Source organism: Alternaria rosae (genome assembly GCF_020736505.1).
Source record: "Alternaria rosae strain MPI-PUGE-AT-0040 chromosome Unknown BKA58scaffold_4, whole genome shotgun sequence".
Lineage (NCBI taxonomy): Eukaryota > Fungi > Ascomycota > Dothideomycetes > Pleosporales > Pleosporaceae > Alternaria > Alternaria rosae.
In genome coordinates, this window is record NW_025763573.1 from 1,671,173 (window position 1) to 1,697,058 (window position 25,886).

Genomic DNA, 25,886 nt, shown 5'->3' on the forward strand with positions numbered 1-25,886 from the left:
GCAGCAAGTGCAACGGGCATGTGCAACTGGGGCGACAAACGAAATTTGACGTCGCTGGGCAAAAGGCTGGCGTGACCAAAGACGTCATAGTAGTATGTGCAGCTGAAAGAGGAGTGTACCTAGTTACATGATATCTACCGACGAACCATCCATTACTCGCGCATCTCATACCCGCCCAACACATCGCCGTTGTCCCACGTAGCAGGCTTTTCGAAGATGCTCCTCACCATCTCACCTCCACGCGTCGCAAGCACCGAAAGAAGGGTATCGCTCAACTGTCACCATGATTAGCACATCTTCCTCTTCACAAACATGCCCAGGCAGTACTTACACCATGCGTAGTCTCACAGCAGCCCTGCAGCCAAACACCGGCATCGTCACCAACACTCTTCTCAGTGAAGTTGATCTTGTAATCCCTCTGCACCTGCCACTTGGTACCCTCTAGCTCTCCACCAGGCATGAGGTGCCTTGCATCTTTGAGTAGTGTCTCGTGAAGGTCTCTGTGGTATCCTGTCGCTACAAAGACGGCATCAACATCCAGTGTTTCCTGCCTTTCTTGGGCACCTGCACACTCCGAGAAATACAATGGACTAGTGTCTTGCACCTGAAGACGTACGCCGCCCTGTCGGACTGGGGAGTCAGTCACATCAATGACGCGACGGTATGGCATGATTCGGTGCGGCCAGTTCTCTTCCTCGGCAGGCGAGTTTCCATGACGAATGCGCTGTAGGTACAGCGTCTCGTAGATGTGTTCGAGAAGCGGAAGGCGGACGACGCCGTAGTTCGTGCCCTTGTCTTCGAGCAGCGTGGTTGCGCGAAGCTTAGGGGCGCGCGCGTATGTACAGTCTGTTCGCGACGGGTTGAAGATTTCATTGACACTGGCATATTAGTAAAACAGTTCGGCAACAGTCGTTTCTCACTTACAATGGCGAGTCGTCGCTTGGTCTTAGTGCTCCTCCCTTGATCAGCATTCGTGTTCGCGAGTTGGGGTAGTTTGCGTGTAGGAAGTCGAAGATCTCAGCGGCACTCTGGCCATTTCCGACTACCGCCACACTGTAAGGTGCGCTGTGATCCTTCAAGATCTCCTTTGAGATATATGAAAACTTTGACGAGTGGACAACCTTGGGATGGTTTGTCGGGAATGGCGCAGGAATGTTGGGTCTGCCACCCGCAGCGATGACAACATGCTTGGTTCTCCGCGACTCGATGCGTCCTGTCAGGGTATTGCGCGAGACGACGGTGAACGTGGTTATCTCGCCATTTGGCGACTTCTCGGGCATGACCTTGATGACTTCTTGGCTGTATGCTACCACCTCTTCGAACCAGCTAGCGCACCACTTCATATAGTCCTCGTACTCCACACGAGCTGGTAGGAAAGTGTTCAGATTTGCAAACTCGACTAAACGCTCCCTCTGGTGCAGATAGTTGATGAAGGTGAATTCACTTCTCGGGTTTCGCATGGTGGCCATGTCTTTCATGAAAGTAATCTGCATCTTCGCGCCCGGTAGAAGCATGCCAGCGTGCCACGCGAATTGCGATTGCTTCTCGAGAAACGCGACTTTTGGTGGTCTGCTTTGGAGGCCAGCAACATCCACTAGGGAAGGATCAGTCCCATCCAAAGCATCATGCAGAGCCACACCAATGGCTAGTGACGCTGGGCCAAAACCGACACATATGAGGTCGTGCAGTTCATCTTCTGCAGTGTATCGGAGGTGTGATCGGTTCTCAATCGTGGGAAGATGGCTTTCATTAAGGTTCTCGGTCAAAAAACCGTTGAAAGCTCGTTGGACGGCTGGGGCTGGCCCTTCGGACGTGCTCGATGACATTTCGGCGTGAGGACTCATATTTGTGATATGTTCGCGGGCTGTCACTACCACGTATACTTCTTCCGTTAGTATTGCTGGCACACATTACGCAAGGTCATGTCGTGCTTTGCGCGACTGTTGGCGGGACTACGTACACTGACAGCTTTCACCGACGCTTCAAATTGGGGTTCTTTTGAACTGGGCAATTAGCCGTCAAGAAGCTCAAGTCGCAGAGCTGTAAGTGGAAAGCCGACAGTCAGCGGATTCATGTGATGAACAATGACGTCTACACTTGGCGCAGATGAACAAGACGAAAAGACGGACCACAGCAACGTACCTATTTGATCGCTCAATTGTGAGATCGCAAAAACCAACTCACTCGCTGGATGGTCAACGTAGCTACCGTCGTCAAGTTATGGAAGAAGGTCCACGACAGCGGCCATGAGTTGTACCTTGGCCATAGCCGTGCCCAGGATCCGTTCTTGCGTGTAGCACATCCATGTCGATCGATAGCGGCCGCGATGCTGGTCAGAGAATGGTCCGATGTCACTTCGTAAGAGCAGACCCTGACGGTCCGTTCCAACCTAGTGTCACCATCTGCGGTTCGCTAAACAGGTGATGGCAGCACAACCCCCATGTCACTGATCTTCGGACGCGCCATCTGATAAGATGACGGAGCATAGCCCGTCGAGCAACAGCTTTTGTGGCACTGCTGAAGCGTATTACGGAGGCAAAATTTTCAGACGTGCCCCGCAGCACTTGTCCTGTAGTTGCGTCGAGCGACGCGATTGAGTATAGTCTCCGTGGGGTCGTGGGTAACATGCGCGCTTGGCGGAGTAAAAGTTATCAGATGGAAATGGATCAATCCATCAGATTAGATGAAGAGATTTCTTGCGAGTTCGGAGCGGCCTCGGTCTTACTGGTGCACGCCCAACGACACCCACCATCAACTGCATGTTCCGGCGTTGCTACTAGGCTCGGTTAGCACGCCGCAGCCGCCGATCATTCCGAGTTCCAGAAGCATGTCATGCTAGCGCATAGTGAAGCAAGCTGATGACGAACGAGGCGCTCGAAGACGCTTTCTTGCGCTGATCATGTCGCCTTGGAATCACTGAGAGCAACATACGGTAACAGAAACAGGACATGGACAGAGCAGGAGCGTTGAGTTTGTGAACGGCTGTGGAGATAGAAGATTGCACCGGCCAGTATTCGGAATAGTGAGCTCATTTGGATAAATGCATTTGTCGCTGTTCTATCCTAGGGCCCACTGTGAGTATAGCATTTCACTAGCATGCAAAGGCGGCGCCATTTACTGAAGAGGATGCACCAGAGCGAACTAGGCAGGTTGAGGAACAAACGCATATACGATGCTTGACGCATGAAGCACTAATTAATTATGAAAAGAACTATGACAGTACAGAAACAAACATTGTTCAACGCCTTCGAAATGCGAGAGGTGCTTCGATGAGTAGTCAAAACATGAGGATACTGGTACATACACAAATTACAATGCGCTAGTCGCCTAAACAATACACATCGAAGAGACAGAACGGTCCGGCGGGATTGCAAACTGGAGAATCGGCAAGATGCATAGAAGAGCATTTAATCCAGTTCCTGTGTTGCGACCATGGCGGCATATATGCCTCCCATGGCTACGAGCTCATCGTGTCTACCCTGCTCAACGATACGGCCAGTATCAAACACGAAGATACGATCTGCGTGTTGCACACTTGCTAATCGATGTGCTATCATGATCGTAGTTCGGCCTCTAGAAGCAGCGGCGATAGCCGTTCGGATGTCGCGTTCGGTATTGGCGTCGAGTTGAGACGTCGCTTCGTCGAGAAGAAGGATCTCTGGATCACGTATGAGAGCTCGGGCGATAGCAAGGCGTTGGCGCTGACCACCTGAGAGTTTGGAGCCATGTGCACCGACTTCCGTGTTGTAGCCCTCTGACAGGCTCATGATGAAGTCGTGAAGCTCACATTCTTTGGCCACCCGTTGAATATCGTCATCGATGACTGTAGTACCTGGCCGAGCGCCGAGTCCGATATTGAACTTTACTGAGCCTGGAAAGAGATCTGGCTCTTGCTCCTGCTAGGTGTCAGCCATCTTCATATGAAACTCGCCCCATGGAGAGCGACCACGCTCGATTGGCATATAACAAAGTAAAGTGTGTATTAATCTGGACGAAAGCAGGTAACTTACCACAAGTGCTAGGCGCGCACGATGGTTTCGGACAGGTTCTTGCCGTATGTCTTGCCCATCGAGGTACACTTGTCCAGCATTTGGATCGAAGAATCTCTCTATCAGGTGAATCGTACTCGACTTTCCAGCGCCTGGTGACGAAGTCAGTACTTATCGTGCAATACTCTCGTTGACTTACCGGAACGACCGACAAATGCTACGTTTTCGCCCTGGCGAATCTGAAATGAGACGTTGTTTAAGGCAGGAACATTGGGCCGACTCTCATAGTAGAGACTGACGTTGCGGAACTCCAGTTCTCCGCGAACTCCAAATGTTCCATACGATGCTGAAGGGCCAGATAACAAAGCGCTACCGTTGGATGTAGTGGTGGTGGCGGATTCCAAAGGCGTCAGATCTGTGATGATCGACGGCTTCTCGTCATGTAGAGAGAATACGTTTTGCGCTGCGGCCTTGGCCCGAGTTATTTCAGGTGCCAGGCTGAAGAGCTGACCTGCAGATTGTGCAGAAAAAAGAAGCGCAGGGAGTACAATGAAGAACTCTCGTTGACTGTAGTTACCGTTGCGCACTTGTTTAGATCCCCTGTCGCATCGATTAGCATGTCGCTGACGAAAGCAGCATCAACATATATACTTACCACCAGTACGCCAAAGAATAGACAAAATATGTGACTGAAAGTGAAAAGGCGAGCAAGATGTTGCCAAGCACACTGAACCTGAGGTGCTCCTCGTACGGCTTCCTGATTGCTTCTCGATAACCATCCAGGAAGTGCGATTCCAAGCCAAAGACTGCAACGATCTGCATAGAAGAAGTGGCTTCCGACGCAAGGGCTGCAGCGTCGTTATAAGCGGTCTGATGATGCTCCTCTGCCATGGCCAAGATACGAAGGCGCAGGAAACCAGCTAGAAGCATGACGGGGACAGCCGCCAGCAAGACTATGGCGATTCTCCATGCCACAATGTGGGCCAGAACAATTCCGCCAAGAACAGACGTCGCAATGGAGAAGACAGTTCCGAGTATGACACCAGATAGACCACTAATACTGCCGCTATCAGAGTTTAGACGCGACATAAGAGCGTGATGAGAATGACCAGGCTTAGAGAACCAGGCAATGTCTTGTTGGAGGATGGTTCGAAAAGATAGATCTCGGACTCGTAAGGTAAGGTTTTCGGAGACCATGCCGAAAGCAGTTTTGCCAAAAGAGTGGGAAGTCAGGGCGATGATTGCCAGTCCGAAGAAAAGCATACAGTAGAACGATATTCTCCTCGTGAGATCGTCCGAGCCGGATGTATCGTTCAAAAGTTCGACCAAGTTGCCAAATATGAGCGCCTCTCCGATGATGACTCCACCACTGAAGACGGAGGAAATCAAACCGACAATTATAGCTGGCGTTTCACGGCGACTCAATGCTAAAGATCTGCCAATCAAAGTCAAAGCACTCATCTTCGGTGCATCAATTTTTGATGCTGAATTCGACCGGGAAACATTGCTTGATTCGCCTGGAGAGTCCCCATGCTCTTTGTGGGTAGAGCTGGCAGCAGATCGGATCGACGAAGTTGCTGACGGCCGCCCCTTTTCGAATTGCTGTGCTTTGATAAGCTCTGCGTAGATGCCGTTCTTTTTTAGAAGATCTTGATGGCGCCCGTCTTCTTCTACACTCCCGTCTTTCATGACGACGATACGATCAGCATCCCGAACAGTTGCCAGACGATGTGCAATTATAACAGTGGTCCGGTTGGCGTTAGCTGAAGAACGACGGAGATTTTCCAAAACAATCGCTTCGCTTGTACCGTCCATGGCACTTGTAAATTCGTCCAGTAGAAGCAGGGACGGGTTACCCACAAGCGCACGCGCGAGAGTTATACGTTGCTTTTGGCCTCCGGAAAGTTGAGACTGGGGTCCGGAACTGATCTTCGTGTGTATGCCCTCAGGAAGTCGGTCTAGGAAATCACAGTATGCCTCTGTTGCCGCCGCCTCACACCGAGCAAGAATCTCGTCTTCAGTCAATTGTTCTCTTTCGGCACTTGGGATACCATGCTTGATATTATCCAGTATCGTTCCAGTGAAGAGAACCGGATTTTGAGTGACGAGTGCGATGTGTGTCCGCAGGCTGTGGACGTTGAATGACTTCAAGTTGTCGTTGCCGAGGTTTACGGCGCCATAAGTTGGATCGTAGAGCCTCAAAAGCAGCGATGCAATAGTGGACTAAGAAGAAGTGAGGTCAGCCAATGGTTTGTGCTGGTCGAGAGTTGATAAATACCTTTCCTGAGCCGGACGGTCCAACTAGACCCGTGACTTGCCCAGGTTTGATGCGTAAATCGATACTGTCCAGGATTCGCACAGTAGGACGAGCTGGGTATACAAATGACACCGATGAAAGCACTAGATCCTGTTCGAAATGTGTCCCGTCCGCTGGTTTTCCCTTTGGGGAATAGACATCGATATCGGATGTCGGATGATCGAGAACATCCATTACCGCAGCCCCAGCTGCGGCAGCCATAGCAAATGTTTGAATGAATGGGCCGAATGACCCAACAACGAAAGAAGCGTCCAGTATAAGGAAGACGACTGCGTAGATGGTACCGGCCTCGGCGCTACCGTCTCTTAAGCGATCACCGTACCAGAAAGCAAGTGCGTTGGTGGCATATGCAACGAAGTAAACCGAACCAAGCATGACAGCCCCCGCAACGCTCTTTCGGATTCCAACCCGCAAGGCAGATCGAAGGTGATGAACGTGTTCCTCACTAAGCTGCTCGAATAGGCCGAACGCCTGCACGATTTGTACTGCGCGGATGGCACTCTCAGCAACCGAGGCAGCTTTTTCGGTGTATAGTGCAGCCTGCTTAGCGAGATCGGAAACTTGTTTAGTACCGAAATAGACAACGAATGCCATTGAAGGTATGACCGTAACGAACCTAGTTATGTTAACAACTCTCTTGACATCATAACAATGATAGTAATTACATTACTCCGGTCAGTTTTGCGTTTAGCATAAAACCCACAGTGAATGCGGAGATAAAGTAGCTTATGGATGCGATGAAGAGGCCCACCTTCTCCGAAGTACCGAGTTGAATAGTCTGTGTCTTCTCCGTGAGAATACTAGATAGATCAGGCGAGACAGTGTCTACAACAGGCAAATCGAGTCAATACATAGTCTATGCGAGGCGTTTCGCGGGCATCTACGCACCATAGTAGGTCATGTCCATGCCTAAAGCACGATGCAAAAGTCTTTCTCTGGTTTTCCTACTCACGCGTTCTCCGATGATAGCCCAGCACACCGCCCAAGCCCAGGTAATGACAAAATACCCAACTGCAACTGACATCAGACGGAACAGCAGATGCTTCAGCTCATCTGGGTTGGGTGGGAAGTTATTGATAATGCGCCCAAGCACGACGCCTATCAGAGGAAGCGGCAGCCCGGCCAGGATCGCAGTGACGATACCCAAGATGAGAATTAGCTTGGATCCAACATCATCCAACTGCCTGTACAGTGCAAAATAGGAGGTTTTGTTCGAGCCAAGGATTTGGCGGATAAATCGTTGTCGAAAGACGGTAGGACTTTCAAAAGCCTGAGGCTGAACCGTCGCTAACGACGGTTCTACATGCCTCTCCCATTGCGTACTGTGACGGACAGAGGGTTCATTCTCAATTTCACTTTCTTCGGAATCCAGAAGGGGTTGGCTCTCGGAGCTGTCATCGTCGTGATAGTCGGGCATTGTGGCGCGCGCCTGGCGTTACGCAATGCGATTGCGGGTATGCAGTGCCCGGCCGCTGCTCAGATGAGCATTAGCGAGCGAGAGATGCAGCGATAAACTTGCGACTGTGAACTGGAATGAGCGAGGATGCCATGGAGGCGATGTTGATGAATCAGCGTTGTTGATGTCACATCCATGGCCAACACGGAAGACCTGGTAGGAGCGCAGGACTAAATTAGAGTCTTGGCATGGTCATAGATGGCCGCCCTGCAACAACTTCATGCACCAGAAGGGCGGCGACGACCAGAGACTGTCTGAACATCCGGAGAGGCCGCATGTGAAAGGCTTACAATATATACTCTGTCATCGGGCTGCAGCAGGTGAGCTCAAGTTAGGCAGTCGGGTGACAGCCAGACGGACGCGTGCAGCGTGCATAGCTAGTACATCATCTGTGGTAGGGCTGGGCTAGCGGCGACATGAAATCAGGTCAGGGGTAGACTGCATCTGATAATTTCTGCTCAAGGGATGACCCGCCTGGTCTGTCACGCAAAGCACGGGATTTTCGGCGGCATGCCCGGCCGCGTCTTCCCCACCAAGCAGCGGCACAGCTCCGAGGTCGCGTCCACCACCACGTTGCGACAGGATCTTGCGACGCGTTTGCGCTTGACAAACTGATTCTCCTCCATAGCGTGGGGAGATAGCAAAGAGGCTATGGAACAACGACGCCCAACCAGCCAACGCGACGGCCTTGTCGTCATTGGAGGCGCGCCCACGCCTTTACGTCCACCACTTCACGCTACCACTCCGGACTAGCATGATTGAGGTGGAGCTTCGGTTTTCAGTCTCGATTTAGTCTTGTCTCGAACAGTTTTTGCTCCTGTTTTCGCCCACTTGCAAAGCCGCCGCCAAACGCGTCTGATTGACTGTATCAAATCTTACGCGCCGCTTGTTGAATGACACGTCCACTTGTCACTCAACCAGAATGTATGACGCTGCATCTACGGACAACGTGCTCAACATCACGGAGTTGCGATACCAGAAATCATCGAATCAGTGCACGCCTCAGCTTGGATTTTCTCTACTTCTAATTCCAGCAGTACTCGTTCATTTGGAATTCGGCGACCGCGATACTTTCTTGGGGGTCGCTTCTTGAAGATTGCTTGCTGCCTGCTTGCTTACAACGGAGCACTGCACACTCCGCCGTCAAGCCTCGAACGCGCTACCCAGGCACAGAGCGTTGGAACCCGTTCTCACGTGCGCCACCCCTGTGTGTACTGGTCTCAAGGTACTTGAAGACCTTCGACCAATCATCGTGCCTCAGTTTCTCATCATCGAAACCTGCGATCGAGCATCGCATTCTACAGATTCCTGTCAAGCAATATCGAGTGCAATTTTTGCAGTTCTTTCTTCAAGGAATTCATGGACGTATCGCGAGGGACGACAGAGACTCGAATGTTTTACCAGTCAACGTTGCCATCGGTCGCCATATCTAACAATTTAACACAAGATGATTCAAGAAAACGGCGCGAACCAACGACTGTCGGTACTTAATCAGCGACCCTCGGTCTTGAGCGGACCAGACCTTCTCCACGAGCTTGTGCGTCCATTTGATCATGACGCAACTGCTATCGATTTCCTGGAATATGGATCGAAAAGGCGGAAGTTCTCCTACAAGAACTTGCATAGTCTGAGCGATGCCTTGGCTGGCAGGATCACAGATAGATTGGCAAAGCTCGAAAGTGCCTCGCCTGTCATTCCGGTCTTCCTACCACAGTCCCCAGAGCTGTATATTGTTCTTTTGGCCATTTTGAAGGCAGGCAAGGCCTTCTGCCCTCTTAATCTCGACACACCTACAGAGCGGCTGAAGTTTATCCTCGATGATATTTCCGCTGACCTGCTCATCTCATCTTCGATTCTAGATGGGCGGATACGAGCAGCGATCAACATCGATGTGGTCTCCGTTGACAGCGAACTCGGCAACCGCGAAGACCAGCCTAAAATCGATTTGCGGCGACCAAACACCACCGATCTAGCCTATGTACTATATACCTCCGGCTCTACCGGGAAGCCTAAGGCTGTCAGCGTAACTCATCATGCAGTCACCCAGAGTCTATTGGCTCACAACCGCCACATTCCCGACTTCACCCGTTTTCTTCAATTCGCAGCCCCTGTAAGTGCACATGCAGAACAGGCGCTCTTTCTCTACTAATGTAGTGCAAGACGTTTGATGTTTCCATTTTTGAGATATTCTTTCCCTGGTTTCGAGGGCGAACCCTGGTCAGCAGCACACGTACGCACATGCTCGATGACCTTCCAGGAGCCATTAACAATCTAGAGGTCGACGCAGCTGAACTTACGCCAACAGTCGTGAGCAACCTTCTTCAGGGCAGGTCCAGTGTGCCCGGCCTCAAACTGTTACTTACCATCGGTGAGATGCTCACCCAACACGTCATCGATGAGTATGGTGGTGACGAAATAAAGGAGAGTATGTTATGGGCCATGTACGGGCCAACTGAAGCCTCAATTCACTGCACGCTGCAGCCACAGTTCTCGACACATTCATCAACTAGTATCATAGGCCGTCCCTTAGATACTGTGTCAGCTTTCATAATCGCGCCTATGACTGAGGATCGACCATCGGCTGGCATTGAGATACTGAGTTCCGGGGAGGTTGGTGAACTAACCATCGGAGGACCCCAGGTTGCCGAAGGGTATTTGAACCGCCCAGATCTCACTTCTACATCATTCATCGAACATCCGGAATATGGTCGCTTATATCGTACCGGCGATCGCGCAAGAATCAACCGTCACGGGGTCTTGGAATGCTTGGGCCGTATCGTTGCTGGTCAGGTAAAGCTGCGAGGGCAACGGGTCGAGCTCGGCGAAATTGAACAGGTTATCATGAGGATACAGAGCTGTCGGACAGCAACCGTAATCATTGTCCAAGAGTCTCTGGTTGCCTTTTGCGCTGCCGACTCGCGCAAAGTCACCCGCGCAGATGTTTTCGCTGTCTGTAACCAATGGCTTCCGGCATTCATGATCCCATCAGACGTACACTTCATCGATACTATGCCGCAGCTACCGTCAGGAAAGGTTGACAAAGATGCTCTCGCAAAGACACATCTTTACAAGACTGACTCTACTGGACCGTCTACGTCGACCACCATATCCACAGGCGATCATGTGAGCCAAGCAGTCCTGGGAACTTTTGGGCGTCATATTTCTCAAAACCTTGGATCAGATACAGACCTCATCTCTGCTGGCCTGGATTCCCTTCGAGCTATTCGCATAGCGTCTGCGCTACGTCGAGAGGGATTCATCCTAGGAGCGATGGAAGTGCTATCTGCGAGAACATTGAGAGATCTTGTTGCGATATGTAGAGATTCTACACAAAGCGCTAATCGGCATAATCCGACGCATGATTCTGCGAAGATGAACGGCAACGTAGAGATGCCTCAGCTCAAGCGGTGGAGGAACGATATCACATCCGTGATACCTTGTACTCCATTGCAGGAAGCCATGCTTGCAGAGACGATGTCCAGGCCTACTGCCTATTGTAACTGGATCGAAGTTGAGCTAGCAATTACGCGGACGTATGAAGATATCCGAAACGCCCTGAACTACTTGGCCAGTAAGAGCGAGATTCTGCGTACCGGCTTCGTTGCGGAATCACAGCGCGCAGGAACGTTCTCGCAGATCATTTGGAGAGAATTACTACCAGCACAGATTCAGGAAGTTGACGTCTTTTCGAGATCTTACTCAATGAGCTCCGATGAGGAATTTCTTCGTCCATTTCACGTACAAGTAATGTCAATCTCTGGACGACCCCGTCTGTTGTTCCGCATACACCATGCACTGTACGATGGGTGGTCGTTCGATTTATTGCTCCACGACCTTGACACACGATTGCATGGAAAAGAAACAGTATCGCGGCCACAATTTCGTGAAGTAGTCCAGTACTTCACCCAAGTCATGCCTGAAGATCAAGAAGTACTCAAGGGCTACTGGAGTAGTCTCCTCGGTGGCTACCTTCCGGTGGCGCTCCCTAATTACCATGGAAAGCTTGTTCGCGATCCGGCGACACATCACTTTTCGGGCCGATCTGCTGTCAACAGATCCGAACTATTCCAGCGAGCTCAGGAGATGGTTGTCAACCCCCAGGTCTATTTCCAGGCGGCTACTGCGTACATACTCAGCCTTTATAGCGGCACAAACGACATAGTTCTTGGAAATGTTACCTCAGGACGGACCATTCCCATCGCTGGCGTGGAGGATGTTATCGGCCCATGCATTGCAACCGTTCCTTTCCGCATAAATCTCGGTAACATGCTTAACATTCATGATCTGTTGCATACGACCCAAGCATTGAACAGAGAATGTCTGAGTCACAGCACCCTTCCTTTCCGGGACATAGTGAAGGCGGGGAATATCCCACCTGGGACACGGCTCTTCGACGTTTTGTTTGTATGGCAACAGTCACTTATCTCAGACTCAAGCTCGTCGCTCACTGCAAGAGTCATCGACAGCGCGGACGATCTGGAATTCAGACTTACGCTGGAATTCGAGCCGCGCGAGGACAACATATTTTTCCACGCTACGTACGACGCCTCAACTATATCAGAGCATCAGATCAAATATCTCTCTCGCCAGATCGACGAGATAGTGACCCTGCTCTTATCAAACACCAACCATGACATCGATGCCACGAAACGATGCTTCACCACGCCTTCCTTGTCAATCGCCAACCCCACGCCTCGACAGCGAACTATAGAGCATGGTCCTGCTCATGCGGTAGAGCAATGGGCCCTGAAAGATCCGCGAAGGTCAGCTCTCAAATTCGCTCGTGTCAAATGTGGTGTCGTGGAAGTCGAAGAGGTGGCGACCTATGGTCTGCTCAACACACGCGCTAACCAATTTGCCCGTGTCCTCGCCGATCATGGCGTAGGCAACGATCAATTGGTTTGCATCATGATGGAAAAGTCGACCGAGCTTTACGTCTGTATCCTTGCTGTGCTCAAACTTGGTTGCGGATATCTACCGATAGTCCCTGATACGCCGATCGACAGAGTCAGAAGCATTCTGGACGACGCGCAAGTAAAGGTGTGCGTTTCCGACACAACAACTGCAATAAGCATTCGGAATCATCTTCCCGTCGACCTTATTGAATTCAACACCACCCAACTTGCGAAACAATATGATCAGAACCTGGACATGTCATATAACGGACAGCATCTCGCCTATGCTGTATTCACTTCCGGCAGCACTGGAGCGCCCAAGGGAGTTCTTGTTACCCAGGATAATCTCATGAGTAACTTGCAATATCTTTCAACTATATACCCCGTTCCTGCGGGCTCATGCCTGCTTCAGTCTTGCTCGCAAGCATTTGATGTCAGTGTCTTCGAGATATTCTTCTCGTGGCACGTTGGCATATGCCTATGCACGGCAACGAAAGACGACTTGTTTCACGACTTTGAGGCTGCGATCAATTGTCTGGGCGTCACACATCTAAGTCTTACGCCAACCGTTGCAGCATTGGTAGATCCAGAGAATGTGCCGAAAGTCGAATTTCTGGTGACTGCTGGAGAAGCTTTGACGGAACATGTTCGAAGAATGTGGGCAGGCAAAGGCTTGTACCAAGGCTACGGTCCTTCTGAGACCACAAACATATGCACTGTACGAGCGGCGGTAACTCCGGATGATCTGATCAACAACATCGGTATGCCTTTCGATAATACTTCAGCCCTCGTGCTTGATCCCGAAAGCGAGGCAATTCTCCCCCTCGGTGCCGTAGGTGAGCTTTGTTTCGGAGGGTACCAGGTTTTCCGTGGCTATTTGAACCGACCGGAGCTGAATGCCGCGAAGATCATCAACCACTCCACTTATGGTAGAATATACCGGTCAGGCGATACAGGTATACTACTCCCGGACGGATCCATACTTTCCAAAGGCCGTATGGATGATCAAGTCAAGATTCGTGGTCAGCGTGTCGAACTCGGTGAGATAACCTCAGTGATACTCGATCATCAGGCAGTGCAAGACTGCGTCACCCTTCTCCTACCGCGTTCCGACGATACCCAAACACTGGTAGTGTTCTGGGTACCCGACGGAGCTGCATCTAACTCTTTCCAACGTTTGGAGCCTATGGGGTTTGAATCCGTGATATCGGATCTGTCTGATCTGCTATCGCGCCGCCTGCCTTCATACATGATTCCCTCGCACCTCGTTCCCGTTTCGCGCCTTCCAATGACAATGCAAGCCAAAATCGACAAAGCTCTCCTTCAACGTATGTTCTGGGACTTAGCGGAAGAAGAACAGGTCGCCCTGCACTGGACCCAGGGCGATGAAAAGGTGGAGGATTTCTCACCGTGGGAGAAAGCCGTGGCCCAGGTTCTTTCATCGATACTCAATATCTTACCAGAAGGAATCCAGCGGACGTCATCATTCTTCAGTCTGGGTCTGGATTCAGTTTCAGCTATACGCTTTTGCAACGGACTTCGAAAACAGGACTTGGGTGACTTCTCCATCTCTACAGTATTGAAGAACGCTTCAATCGCTCGTCTCGCATCTGTCTGTCGACTGCATCCGCGACCATCGACTCGGGAAACGGCTAAGCCTAATACCGTCAGCCTAGACAATTTCTTGAAACCAGAAGAAGTGTCTCGTGTTCTTGCGCGTTACACTAAAAGCGGATCACAGGTGGTAAAGATCCTACCGTGCACACCACTTCAAGAGGCTATGCTTTCAAGCAGCCAGCCGTCCTCACATTCGGCGTACTGCAACATAATGCTTTTCGACGTCAAAGGAGACGTCTCTCGGTTGCAGGAGTCCTGGACGAGTATGCTACGGCGACATGAGATCCTTCGCACATGTTTCGTTGCTACTGAAAACCCGTCATTCGCCTTCACGCAAGTTGTGCTACGCAATACTAAGCTGAATTGGCATCACTACAACACCCTGGACGGCCTACCGCCCCGTATAAACAGCGCTATTTCTGACCAACTAGCAGCCGAAAGCCCTCCAATTCACCTCGCGTTGATACAAGACGGGCGATCAACAAAGCTACTTTTTGGCTGCCACCATGCGCTCTACGACGGCATTGCTATCTCTACGCTCATTCAGGAAGTACAAGATACGTATCTCGGCATCAAAATTCCGCCACCGGTGTCTTACGATGTATATCTGCAATATATGCTCCAGCAAGATTATGCAGAGGGTGATAAGTATTGGGCCACTCTATTGAGCGGGTTTGAGCCTACGCTCTTTCCCAATCTTACCGGCAACGATTCAAGAGCCCAAGGAAACCCTGCATCTTCATCGAAATGTCTACAACTACCACTCTCCACCATACGCACAGCATGTCAAGACATGTCGCTGTCATTACTGTCGGTAGTGCACGCGGCTTGGGCCAAGCTTCTGCGCTTCTATACAGGTGAAAACGACATTTGCTTCGGAAACGTCGTTAATGGACGCAATATCTCCAGAGACGACCTCGGTCGCATCATTGCTCCTTGCTTTAATACCTTACCCGTCCGCATCATTCTCGATCCTCAGCAAACTAATGACGCTTTAATGCGCCTAGCCCATTCTATTAGCATCGAGTCGCTAGCTCATCAGTTGACACCGCTCCGTCGCATACAAAGCACTGTACTCCGTGAGGGTGGCCGTCTTTTTGACACCTTGGTGATACTTCAGCAGCCGAAAACAACCTTGGACTCCACTATCTGGACACTTGAACAAGATCTGGGTGACATGGATCTACCCATCGTATGCGAGCTTATTCAAGATCCGGCCCAGAATACTCTAGAGTTATCACTGCACTACCAGACATCACTGTTGTCTGAAGCGGAAGGTCAGCTGGTAATGGAAACCTTTGACACCTGCATTTCATCATTGCTGGCGTCTCCGGAAATGAGCTCCACCGACATAAGCACACTGCCAGCTCACCTTCGAGCAGAGTCCAACATGGCTTATGAGCGATGCCAAACCGACGCAGCCTTGCTACATTCGGGTTTCGAACGCATCGCAGCAATGCACCCCGACCGTGTCGCCTTGGAATACTTGCTTCCAGATGGTGGAAAGACGATTTGGTCTTTCGCGACTTTGAATGAAAAAGCAAACTCTGTTGCACATGCGCTCATTGGACAAGGGATTGGTCCTGAAGATATCGTCCCAATTCACATGCAGAAGAGCCCTTGTTTCTATGCAAGTTTTCTGGGAGTTATGAAAGCTGGGGCTGCTTTTGCACCGGTATATCCTGGTTTGCCTGAAGCACGCAGACGAGTTATGTTCCAAGAGCTGAAGCCAAAGCTTGTGCTTTGCTCGGAAACCTCAACACTTCCCGCTCATCTAATTGAAGCGAGGGTTGTCAACGTTGAAGCTATAACATCTGCGCCGCATCATAATCCCGTCATTGAAGGCCTCGTGGACTCGAATCTAGCCTATTGTCTGTTCACCTCTGGCTCTACAGGCGTACCGAAAGCGGTCAGCATGGAACATCGTGCTCCTGTCCAGACCATCGCAAGCTCAGAGTCCCGCATTCCCTGGAACACTTCCTCACGACTGCTACAATATGCGGCTGTAACTTTCGATATGTGCTACTACGACTGTTTCTTGGCTTGGACCCTTGGGTTCACGCTCTGTACCACTGACCAGAATGAGTTGTTGAACGACCTACCGAAAGTCATCAATTCTTTGCAGATCAGCTTGCTCGACCTGACCCCTTCAGTAGCGGTTTTGCTCAAGAGATCTGATATACCGAGCGTCAAGTTATTGTACTGCATCGGAGAAGCCATGGCGCACGTTATCGTGAAGGAATGGGGCGATGCATGCGTCAACTCGTACGGGCCTACTGAAGCTGCATTCTGTACGACAATAAGCCCTGTTTCAGTAAACGGTCGTGTTTCAATCATCGGCAAACCCTTCCCAAGCACATCTTTTGCAATCTTCTCGCCAGGATGCAAATCGATCTTGCCTATGCTGAGCACCGGCGAACTCTACATTGGAGGCGCACAACTCGCACGAGGCTACCTCGGCAATCCCGATCTGACAAGCGAACGGTTTGTCATTTGGGGTGGGCAACGCTTTTATAAGAGTGGCGACATGGCGAGGATGCTGAGTGACGGCAATTTCGAATTCATAGGACGCACTGACGATCAGGTCAAGATACGCGGGCTCAGGGTAGAGCTCGGCGAGATCAATCACGTGCTCCAGAATTCCCATTCAGAGGTTGCGTTCGTCACTACACAGATCTTGAGAAAGGAGAAGACAGGCAAGGACCAACTCGTGGCATTTCTGGTTACGCGTGGCAAGATCGAAGAGAGTGAGCTCAAGAGGATTGCAAGCAGCCGGCTACCGTCTTACATGGTACCCCAATTCTTTCTCTTTGTCGACAAGATTCCGAGATCAATGGCTGGGAAGATTGACAAGAAAGCGTTGACGAACATATTCCGAGACCGCAGCGGTACCCAATCGCTCACTAATGAATTTCGACATGGCTCAGATCATCAATGGACGCACGTGGAAACCGAGGTGAGGGACATTTTTGCGCGATTATCCGACGCTTCGCAAGAAGAGATCTCCCCAACAACCTCCATCTACCAGCTCGGTCTTGACAGCATCAGCGCAGTGCAAATTGCAGCTGCTCTTCGAAAGCAAGGTTACTCCGTGAATGCTGCCGATGTTCTAAGTCACACAACATGCGTCGATCTTGCCGCTTTCATAGATCAAGCGAAAGCATCGGAGGTGTCTGCACCTTTGCAGTTCGACTTTGGTGCTTTTGAACGCAAGCACAAGACGCAGGTACTAAGTGACCATAGCGTCTCTGATGAGTATGTCGTAGCCGTTCGTCCTTGCACTCCACTCCAGAAGGGCATGATATCACAATTCCTCGCGACAGAAGGAGCTGTGTATATGAATCACATTCGTATGCAGTTGGAAGTGGGTACAGACCTCGAAAAGCTCAAGAAAGCATGGGATGTGACGAGAGAACGCCACAGTATACTGCGCAGCGGATTCGCTCAGATCAAGGATCCGCTTCACGCCTTCGCGATGATTGAGTATACTCCAACTTCGACGGATCTGCCATGGTCTATCACCTCAAGCACTACCTCCGACCCGATTGATAAATGGCTCCAAGGCATACAACGCGCATTCTTGAAAAGATTATATTTACCACCTTGGTCGTTGCGCATCATCCAAGAAGAGGGTCACTTCGCTGTTGATCTGGCCATGTTCCATGCTCTCTTCGATGCGCAAAGTCTTCAGTCTATCTTGAATGATGTTACTGCTGCATATGAGGGCCGCGCTTTGCTGCCGCCTACATCTATCGACACAATCATTAGCAGTATTATACAGCTCAGTGCTACAAGGACGGAAGACGGAGAAGCAGTATGGATTGAAATTGGGAAGGGTGCAAATCCATGCCGCTTTCCCAATCTCACACCTTTGAGACATTGTCCAAGCCCCCCTTCCGTTTGCACTCGCCAATCCACGAAACCGCTTCATATCCTGGAGAATGGCTGTCGGAATACCAACATTACTATGCAAGCCGCAGGCATTGCGAGTTGGCTTTCATTGTTGAGCTCTTACACTGGAGAAAGCTCAGTAACATGCGGAGTTGTCTTATCCGGTCGAACCTTTGACGGAGCCGAGGATGTCGTCTTTCCATGCATCAACACAGTACCCATAGCATGCACCGTTTCGAAAGACATGGCTGTGACTCTTACTAACATTATGGCGTTGAACACCCAAATCCAGCAATATCAATCCACATCACTCAACAAGATCCAGAGAATTATGGGCTTTCCAAACGAAGCATTATTTGACACAATTTTCGCTTACCAGAAGCTGTCTAGTCGTACAGAATCTAGCCAGTTATGGAGAGTTGTTGAAGAGAACGCGGCTATTGAGTACCCGATTTCAATCGAACTGGAACCGATGGAGGGGTACTTGGAGTATCGTCTTACGTTCTTGCCTCATATCGTACCAAACGAGCAAGCCGCTCTGATCCTCGAGCAGCTAGACCACTTGATGGAGAACTATACGTCAAGCATTACTGCGACCGAGACCCACTTCTCCGAACAACTATACTCTATCACGCCTGCTAAAGAACCTGAACTGCCATCTGATGTTAGGTTACTCCACGAGCTGGTCGAGAGCACTGCGACGAAGTACCCTAGGCGTGTCGCGTTTGAGTTCGTTTCCGCGAAAGACAAGGGCTCACGTACTATTGAGCAATGGACGTATGCTGAGCTAGATGCTGAGGGTAACAGAATTGCTCACCTTATCACTTCGCATGGTGTGCAGCCTGGTAATCTGGTTGGTGTGTGTTTCGACAAATGTCCTGAAGCATCTTTTGCCATGCTGGGGATATTGAAGGCTGGCTGCGCTTTTGTCGCTATCGATCCTGGTGCGCCTGCTGCACGTCAGGCTTTTATCGTTGAAGACTCGCGCGCTCAAGCTGTTATATCTCTATCTTCTCAAGCTGGTCAGTTTGAGGGCAGCGTTAGTGTGCCAGTACTAAAGCTTGACAAGATCGACTGGCGTTCACTACCCGGATCTTCGCTTTTGCGCAACGATCAGATCCATTCTCAGGATCGTAGCTACTGCTTGTATACTTCTGGTACTACAGGTACGCCAAAAGGCTGCGAGCTTACTCATGAGAATGCTGTGCAGGCGCTTCTTGCTTTCCAGCGCTTGTTTGCCGGACATTGGGACACGAATTCGCGATGGCTTCAATTCGCCTCATTCCACTTCGACGTTTCAGTCCTTGAGCAGTACTGGAGTTGGTCGGTCGGCATATGCGTCGTTTCAGCACCTCGGGACCTCATCTTTGAAGATCTGGCAAAGACCATCTCTAATCTCAATATCACCCATATCGATCTGACGCCCAGTCTCGCCCAAATTCTCCATCCAGATGACGTACCCAGCCTTTGTGAGGGCGTCTTCATTACCGGCGGCGAAAGCCTGAAACAAGAAATCCTTGATGTGTGGGGTCCAAAAGGCGTAATTTACAACGGATATGGGCCGACGGAAGCAACGATAGGATGCACCATGTTTCCACGCGTTCCATCCAATGGAAGGCCCTCCAATATCGGCCCTCAGTTTGACAATGTGGGGTCTTTGGTTCTTCATCCCGGATCCGAAGTACCTGTCCTACGAGGTGGCGTAGGCGAACTCTGTGTTTCAGGAAAACTCGTTGGCAGAGGCTACCTCAATCGCCCAGGGCTGACTGCAGAGCGCTTCCCTCACCTTGAACGTTTAGGTGGGCGTGTGTATCGGACCGGCGATCTTGTTAGAATCCTACACGATGGCACATTCCAGTTCCTTGGGCGGGCAGACGACCAGGTCAAATTACGTGGGCAACGCCTCGAGGTAGCCGAGATCAACTCCGTCATCAAGCAGTCCAGCTCGGCGATCTCTGATGTTGCAACGCTAGTACTAAAGCACCCAAAGCAGCAAAAAGAGCAGCTGGTTGCCTTCGTTGTGTGTAGCAAACTCTCCAGGGCACAACCTCAGGTACAGCTAGGCGAGTTCGGGGCGATGGGGATCGCGAAGGAAGCCTGCCATGAAAAACTTCCTCCATACATGATTCCCACGCACTTAGTTCCTCTCTCTACAATGCCATTGAACATTAACAACAAGGCGGATGCCAAAAAGCTCAAGGAACTTTACGACGCGCTTTCCTCTAGCGATCTGCAGGCAATCTCGGCCACTTCAAACGACAAAGACGAAGTTTGGTCGAAGTATGAGAAGAAGCTTCGTCAAGTACTCTCTCAAGCTCTAGGTGTTAGCGAACAATCTATCAGTAAGGATACTAGCTGCTTCGAGATGGGCATGGACTCGATCTCCGTCATTGGAATATCACACACACTCAAGCAGTCAGGCTTCGCAAGTGCTACTGCATCTGTAGTAATGCGATGCCCAACCATTCGACGTCTCGCCAGAGCCTTGGAGGCTGGCGGCCCCACTGATCAGGCTTATGGATCTGTCCTCGCGGCACAACAATCTATTCACGCAGTACAGCACCGCTACAAACGGTCTGTCGCTCAATCACTCTCGATCGAATCCAGCGTCATCGAAGTCGTCGCGCCATGTACTCCTTTACAACAAGGCATGATCGCGAGATCTCTGGAGAGCGAGAACGGACTTTATTTCAATACCTTCCATTTCAAGCTATATGACAGCATCGATGAACGAAGGCTTGAAGCCGCATGGGAAAAGGTACATGCTTTAACTCCCATACTTCGTACGGTCTTCGTCAACACGGAAGAAGGTCATGTGCAGGTAGTTCTCCGTGCTACTCATCACAGTGGAATGGCACACACTTCAACCAAAGAACACCACCTCGCTAAAGACCTACAATCGTTGCGACAAGGCTGGTTAGAGTTCAATCAACCCGATATTAGACAACCTTTTGAGTTACATCTCATCACTAGCCCAACGCAGAAGCTACTATCTGTTCACGTCTTTCATGGACTCTACGATGGCAACAGCATCGAGCTCATCTTCCGGGCCGTTTGGGACGTCTACAACGACAGGAATGCACAATTACATGCACCTGCTTTCCACACTGCGCTTGCTCATGGTCCGCTCAGTATCCCTGACGGGGCGAAGGAGTTCTGGCAGAACCATCTGGATAAGCAAACCCTTCATTTACCCACCGTATCCAGCGAGGCTAGCCAAGAAGCTGTGGTTGTTACACGTACACTGTCTGGGTTGACCGGTTTCGACTCTGTGCGACGCCAACTCAATGTTACAGCACAAGCTATTGCCCAAGCTTGCTGGCTCAGCGTACTTTGCGAGCAGGTCAAAAGAGCTGTGACGGTTGGAATAGTCGTCTCTGGACGCAGTATCGACCTTGAAGGTGCAGATCGCATCATAGGGCCAATGTTCAACACCATCCCCTATCAACATTGTGCTCAGCGAGGCGAATCTTGGTCATCGGCAATCAAACGAGTGCACGATTTCAACGTCGAAGCTCATCCTTATCAGCACACTCCACTGAGACAAATCATGAAGTGGTTCAAAAGAACTCCAAGCCAGCCTCTCTTCGACAATCTCTTCGCGTACCAAATCGCTCAGGGAGATGACGAGTGGGCAAAAAACGACGCTTGGGAGATCATGGACAGTGATACTGTCGCTGACTACCCTCTGGCTCTCGAGGTTGAGCAACGAAGGGGCGATGTGTTCAAGTTGACATTGGTCAGTCAAGATCATGTCGCACATGAGTGTCTGGCGAATGAGCTTCTTGATCGATTCGAAGAAGCATTGCGACAGGTCTTAGTAGATCCGTCTACTATTCCTGAAGTAACCTTCGAAGATGGAGTGATGCAAAACGGTATAATATCCGAAAATGAAAAGATCCGCAACGGCGACAAGACGAGCGATTTTAAATGGACGAGCGATGCCATCAAGATCAAAGAGGAGACTGCTCAACTATCGGGTCTTGAGTTTACAAGCATCAACGAGAACACCTCCATCTTCGAACTTGGACTCGACAGTATCGATGCCATCAAGTTATCATCCAAGCTCAAGAAGCGCGGAGTGGACATTCCCGTAAGCGGCATCATGCGCGGGCTGACCATTGCGAAGATGGTGCAATTTATTTCGCCCACAGAAACGCCAACCCAAGCGACTCTGCAGCTGAACCTTGACGCCTACAAGAGATCATTGGAGAGGTGTCTCGAACAGCATACGTTCAACAACGCCAGTGTTGAGGAAGTTCTACCCTTGACACCTTTGCAAGAAGCTATGGTGGCTGAGATGATCGCGTCAGACTACACAAGATACTACAATCACGATGTACTCGAATTGGATCCCAATACAGAAGTCAAGAAGCTCCGAGAGGCTTGGACAGTAGTCGTCGCCGCGTCACCAATCTTACGGACTGGATTCGTGGAGGTAGATGATCCGCAATTCGACAATTCTTTCGTACAGGTTGTCCACAAACGACATCATGACTTCTGGACCCGTGTTGAATTAGAGGGCAGGCCCGACTTTGCCTCGATCTTTCGTGAACTTCGACATGATTCCCTACGGAAGTCGCTTTCAACACCTCGCTTCCACCTTAGCTTCGTGGAGACACCTGGCCAGTGCTACCTTGTTCTCTCCATTGCTCATGCTCTATACGATGGCTGGTCTCTTGGATTACTGCATTCTGATGTGCAACGAGCTTATAACGATGAGTTTAGCCCTCGACCAAGCTACGAGGCTTCTTTGATCAACATCGTCACAACATCCGGATCTGCTTCCGCAGGCTTTTGGCAAGATTATCTCTCGGGGGCCATAACAAGCTCTTTCCCTCGAAGGACGAACATCTCCAGCGAGATTGGCAGCCATGTTCATCGCCACGAACGAAAGAGCGCAGTGGTACTAGATGAACTCCAGCCGTTCGCGAGAAGGTGCAATGTGTCATTGCAGACTATCGGCCAAACCGTCTTTGCTCTCGTTACTGCGTTCTACACCAACAGTCTCGATGTCACCTTCGGCTCTGTATTGTCCGGAAGAGACGACGAAGAACGATCCCAATTGTTATTTCCCATTATGAACACGATTGCGATACGGTCAGTCCTGCACGGATCTGGAGGAGACATGTTGCATTACATGCAAGACAACTTCACAAGCATCCAGCAGTGGCAACACTACCCACTTCGGAAAGCACTATCTGCAGCAGGTGTTGATGGAAGGCTGTTGAAAAGTCTATTCATTTACCAAAAGGGTTTCGCGTCAGAGAAAGACGAGGGAGAAAAGCTGTACACAAGCATCGAGGGCCATAGTGATGTTGAGTATCCAGTGTGTGTAGAGATGGAGGTGATGGACAAGAGCTTGGTATGGCGCTGTGCGGTGAAAGAGGAGGTGTTCGACGAAGGGGGTTCGAGACAGCTCCTCGATCGAATGGATGACGTGCTTAGACACTTGATGGAGCAGCCAGAGACGTCTGTCATTGAGGTCACTACAAACGGCACATCGGTATGTGGTATGCCGGCTTTCGAGCAGAGACGAGGTCGTGCGACAAGCAGCCCTGAGGTAGTCGACGACGAACACGCTGTGGATCCACTAAGCACCAAAACAGCTCGCAAGATACGCGAAACGCTGGCCTTTGTGTCAAAGACACCCGAAGATGGGATGACGAGCGGCATGACCATATTTCACATGGGCCTAGACTCTATCAGCGCGATCAAGGTCTCTTCTCTTCTGCGCAAACAGGGCATTATCCTCGGCGTTGGTGAGATGCTCCGAGCTGGTACGGTCGAACAGATGGCAAGTCTTGTGGATTCGCGCACCACACAGGAGCTGGAAACCAGTTCCGATCCTCACGAGGTGGTTCGGGAGGCTCTCAAAGATCTCGATAGAGCGCACATCCTAGACCGGGCTCATATTGACGATGCAAGTGTCACCGAAATTCTACCAGTTGCCGCCGGACAGCTATACATGCTGTCGAAGTGGCTAAATACCAACGGTAGCAACTTTTACGCCGAGTTCACATACGCCATCCATGGAGGTATTGGTCTCAACGACCTCAAGAACTCGTGGAAAGCCTTGGTTGCGACAAGTCCAGTTCTGCGGTCCTGCTTCGTTGCAACTGGCGATTGTCGAATTCCTTACGTAGCAGTCGTGTTGAAAGATGTGGAAGGCTCTATCACAGACATCACAGGCTGCGCATATGACGATGTCCGCAAGCGCGTCCGAGTTACAACGACCACACAGCCATGGGCCCATCTCTTCGCCTCACAAACCTCCAGCGGCTGGGCGTTGAAGCTGAAGATCCACCATGCATTGTACGATGGTGTCAGCTTACCTCTTTTGATGCAGAAACTGCAAGCTTTCTGCAACGGCGCTAAAGCCGCTCCGCCAGACGATACATTTGCCCGAATTGTCGCCAATGGATACAGGGCATCGGAACGAGAGAAGAAGAAGGCCTTCTGGACGCAGTATCTCACAAACTATGCCGAGGGGCTCCTAGTACAGCCTTCTGCGAACCCCACAACGAGAACAGAGCTCTATAGGCCAGCCTTGTTCGCAACTCCCGATCTAGAGGCCGCTGCTCGTGAACGCGGTGTCTCAACGCAGTCAACCTTCCTCGCTGCGTACGCAAAAGTCCACGCCACGAACACATCAAGGACTGAAGACGAAGATGTGGTCATCGGTGTCTACCTCGCCAATCGCTCGCTGCCTATCAACGATATAGCCTCTGCCGCCGTACCAACAGTCAATCTGCTACCACTACGCGTCAGGCAGCCGCTCGAGCGACGGGTCGTAGAAGTAGCTGTAGATATTCAACGCGATCTGCAAGACATCAGTAGCCCCATGAACGCTTCTGCTAGCCTCTTCGAGATCAGCGAATGGACGGGTGTCAAGGTCGACACTTTCGTAAACTTCCTGTCTCTGCCGGATACCCCAGAGGCAGAGGGAGAAACCCAGAGCAAGGACTCTATCACCATCAAACCGACTCAACAATGGCAGCAGCCGGTCAGTAGGGTGACCGAAGTGGAGGAGCACAGCTTGGAACCACCTGCTGAACTAGTGGACGAGCGTGTCAATGGCGCATATTTAGTGAGTTTGCCTCCTTTACGCGATATCGGAACTAGCAGGGACTAATAGACGCGTAGCATGCTATCGATATTGAGGCGACAATCCGCAACGGCGCCTTGGACGTAGGCGTTTTCGCACCAACCGCCATGCTGAGCCTTCATGATAGCGAAGGGCTGATATACGATCTGAGTAGACAACTCGAAGCGCTTTGATTGCGTCCATATTTTTCCTTTATTGGTTCTGGGATTCAACAACAATAGGCGTCTGGTCGACCTCTTTCCCCATGTTCGACGGCGTTGGGTTCGTTCGTTCCCTGTATGCTCTAGATACTAGATTTTGCATCCCCGTATATTTAGACTTTCCGCAATAGAACTTCACTCAGTCATCCTACGTACCTCCCTACTCACACCATGCCCATGTAGTTCGAATGTATGTGCTCCATGTCCGCGCAGGCCAACTTTATCAGGTAGTACCAGTTGGAAGCCTCATCGCGTGTGGTGGCTGTGCAGGTTTGTATTTGAAGCGGCAAGGAGGAAGAAGCTGCGGAAGCTATAGGTAAGAGTTCTAGCGGTTGGTGGCGCGGGAAGTGGAGAGGACGAGGCAGAGAAGAAGCGGGTAGTTGGCGCTGCCAAGGAAGAAGGGGTTGAGATGG

At 50.8% G+C, this 25,886-nt stretch overlaps 3 protein-coding genes across 3 annotated transcripts; 1 reads left to right on the forward strand and 2 right to left on the reverse strand.

Annotated features, from left to right (window-relative positions):
- Nucleotides 1-133: 133 nt before the first annotated feature.
- BKA58DRAFT_152108 (L-ornithine 5-monooxygenase (L-ornithine N(5)-oxygenase)) lies at nucleotides 134-2,136 on the reverse strand. The gene is made up of 3 exons (XM_046164803.1): nucleotides 1,961-2,136; nucleotides 925-1,882; nucleotides 134-878 (listed from the first exon to the last, which is right to left on the reverse strand). The coding sequence occupies exons 2-3, from the start codon at nucleotides 1,842-1,844 to the stop codon at nucleotides 305-307; spliced, it is 1,494 nt and encodes a 497-aa protein (XP_046026351.1). The 5' UTR covers nucleotides 1,845-1,882; nucleotides 1,961-2,136; the 3' UTR covers nucleotides 134-304.
- Nucleotides 2,137-3,188: 1,052 nt separating this feature from the next.
- BKA58DRAFT_152146 (leptomycin B resistance protein pmd1) lies at nucleotides 3,189-7,852 on the reverse strand. Its single transcript, XM_046164804.1, has 7 exons — nucleotides 7,195-7,852; nucleotides 6,972-7,131; nucleotides 6,268-6,922; nucleotides 4,645-6,212; nucleotides 4,189-4,589; nucleotides 4,011-4,141; nucleotides 3,189-3,896 (listed from the first exon to the last, which is right to left on the reverse strand). The coding sequence occupies exons 1-7, from the start codon at nucleotides 7,721-7,723 to the stop codon at nucleotides 3,408-3,410; spliced, it is 3,933 nt and encodes a 1,310-aa protein (XP_046026352.1). The 5' UTR covers nucleotides 7,724-7,852; the 3' UTR covers nucleotides 3,189-3,407.
- A 1,357-nt stretch (nucleotides 7,853-9,209) lies between these two features.
- Nucleotides 9,210-25,446, forward strand: BKA58DRAFT_312710 (uncharacterized protein; the record flags this gene model as incomplete). Its single annotated transcript, XM_046167396.1, has 4 exons — nucleotides 9,210-9,872; nucleotides 9,923-15,229; nucleotides 15,317-25,255; nucleotides 25,312-25,446. The coding sequence occupies 4 exons, from the start codon at nucleotides 9,210-9,212 to the stop codon at nucleotides 25,444-25,446; spliced, it is 16,044 nt and encodes a 5,347-aa protein (XP_046026353.1).
- Nucleotides 25,447-25,886: the final 440 nt, after the last annotated feature.

Coding starts and splice junctions, on each gene's coding strand:
- BKA58DRAFT_152108 (XM_046164803.1), bottom strand. CDS start 1,844: ATGAGTCCTCACGCCGAAATGTCATCGAGCACGTCCGAAGGGCCAGCC. Junction 879..924: donor CCAAGCGACGACTCGCCATT/GTAAGTGAGAAA, acceptor CTAATATGCCAG/TGTCAATGAAATCTTCAACC.
- BKA58DRAFT_152146 (XM_046164804.1), bottom strand. CDS start 7,723: ATGCCCGACTATCACGACGATGACAGCTCCGAGAGCCAACCCCTTCTG. Junction 6,923..6,971: donor GCAAAACTGACCGGAGTAAT/GTAATTACTATC, acceptor TAACATAACTAG/GTTCGTTACGGTCATACCTT. Junction 4,590..4,644: donor TATTCTTTGGCGTACTGGTG/GTAAGTATATAT, acceptor TCGATGCGACAG/GGGATCTAAACAAGTGCGCA.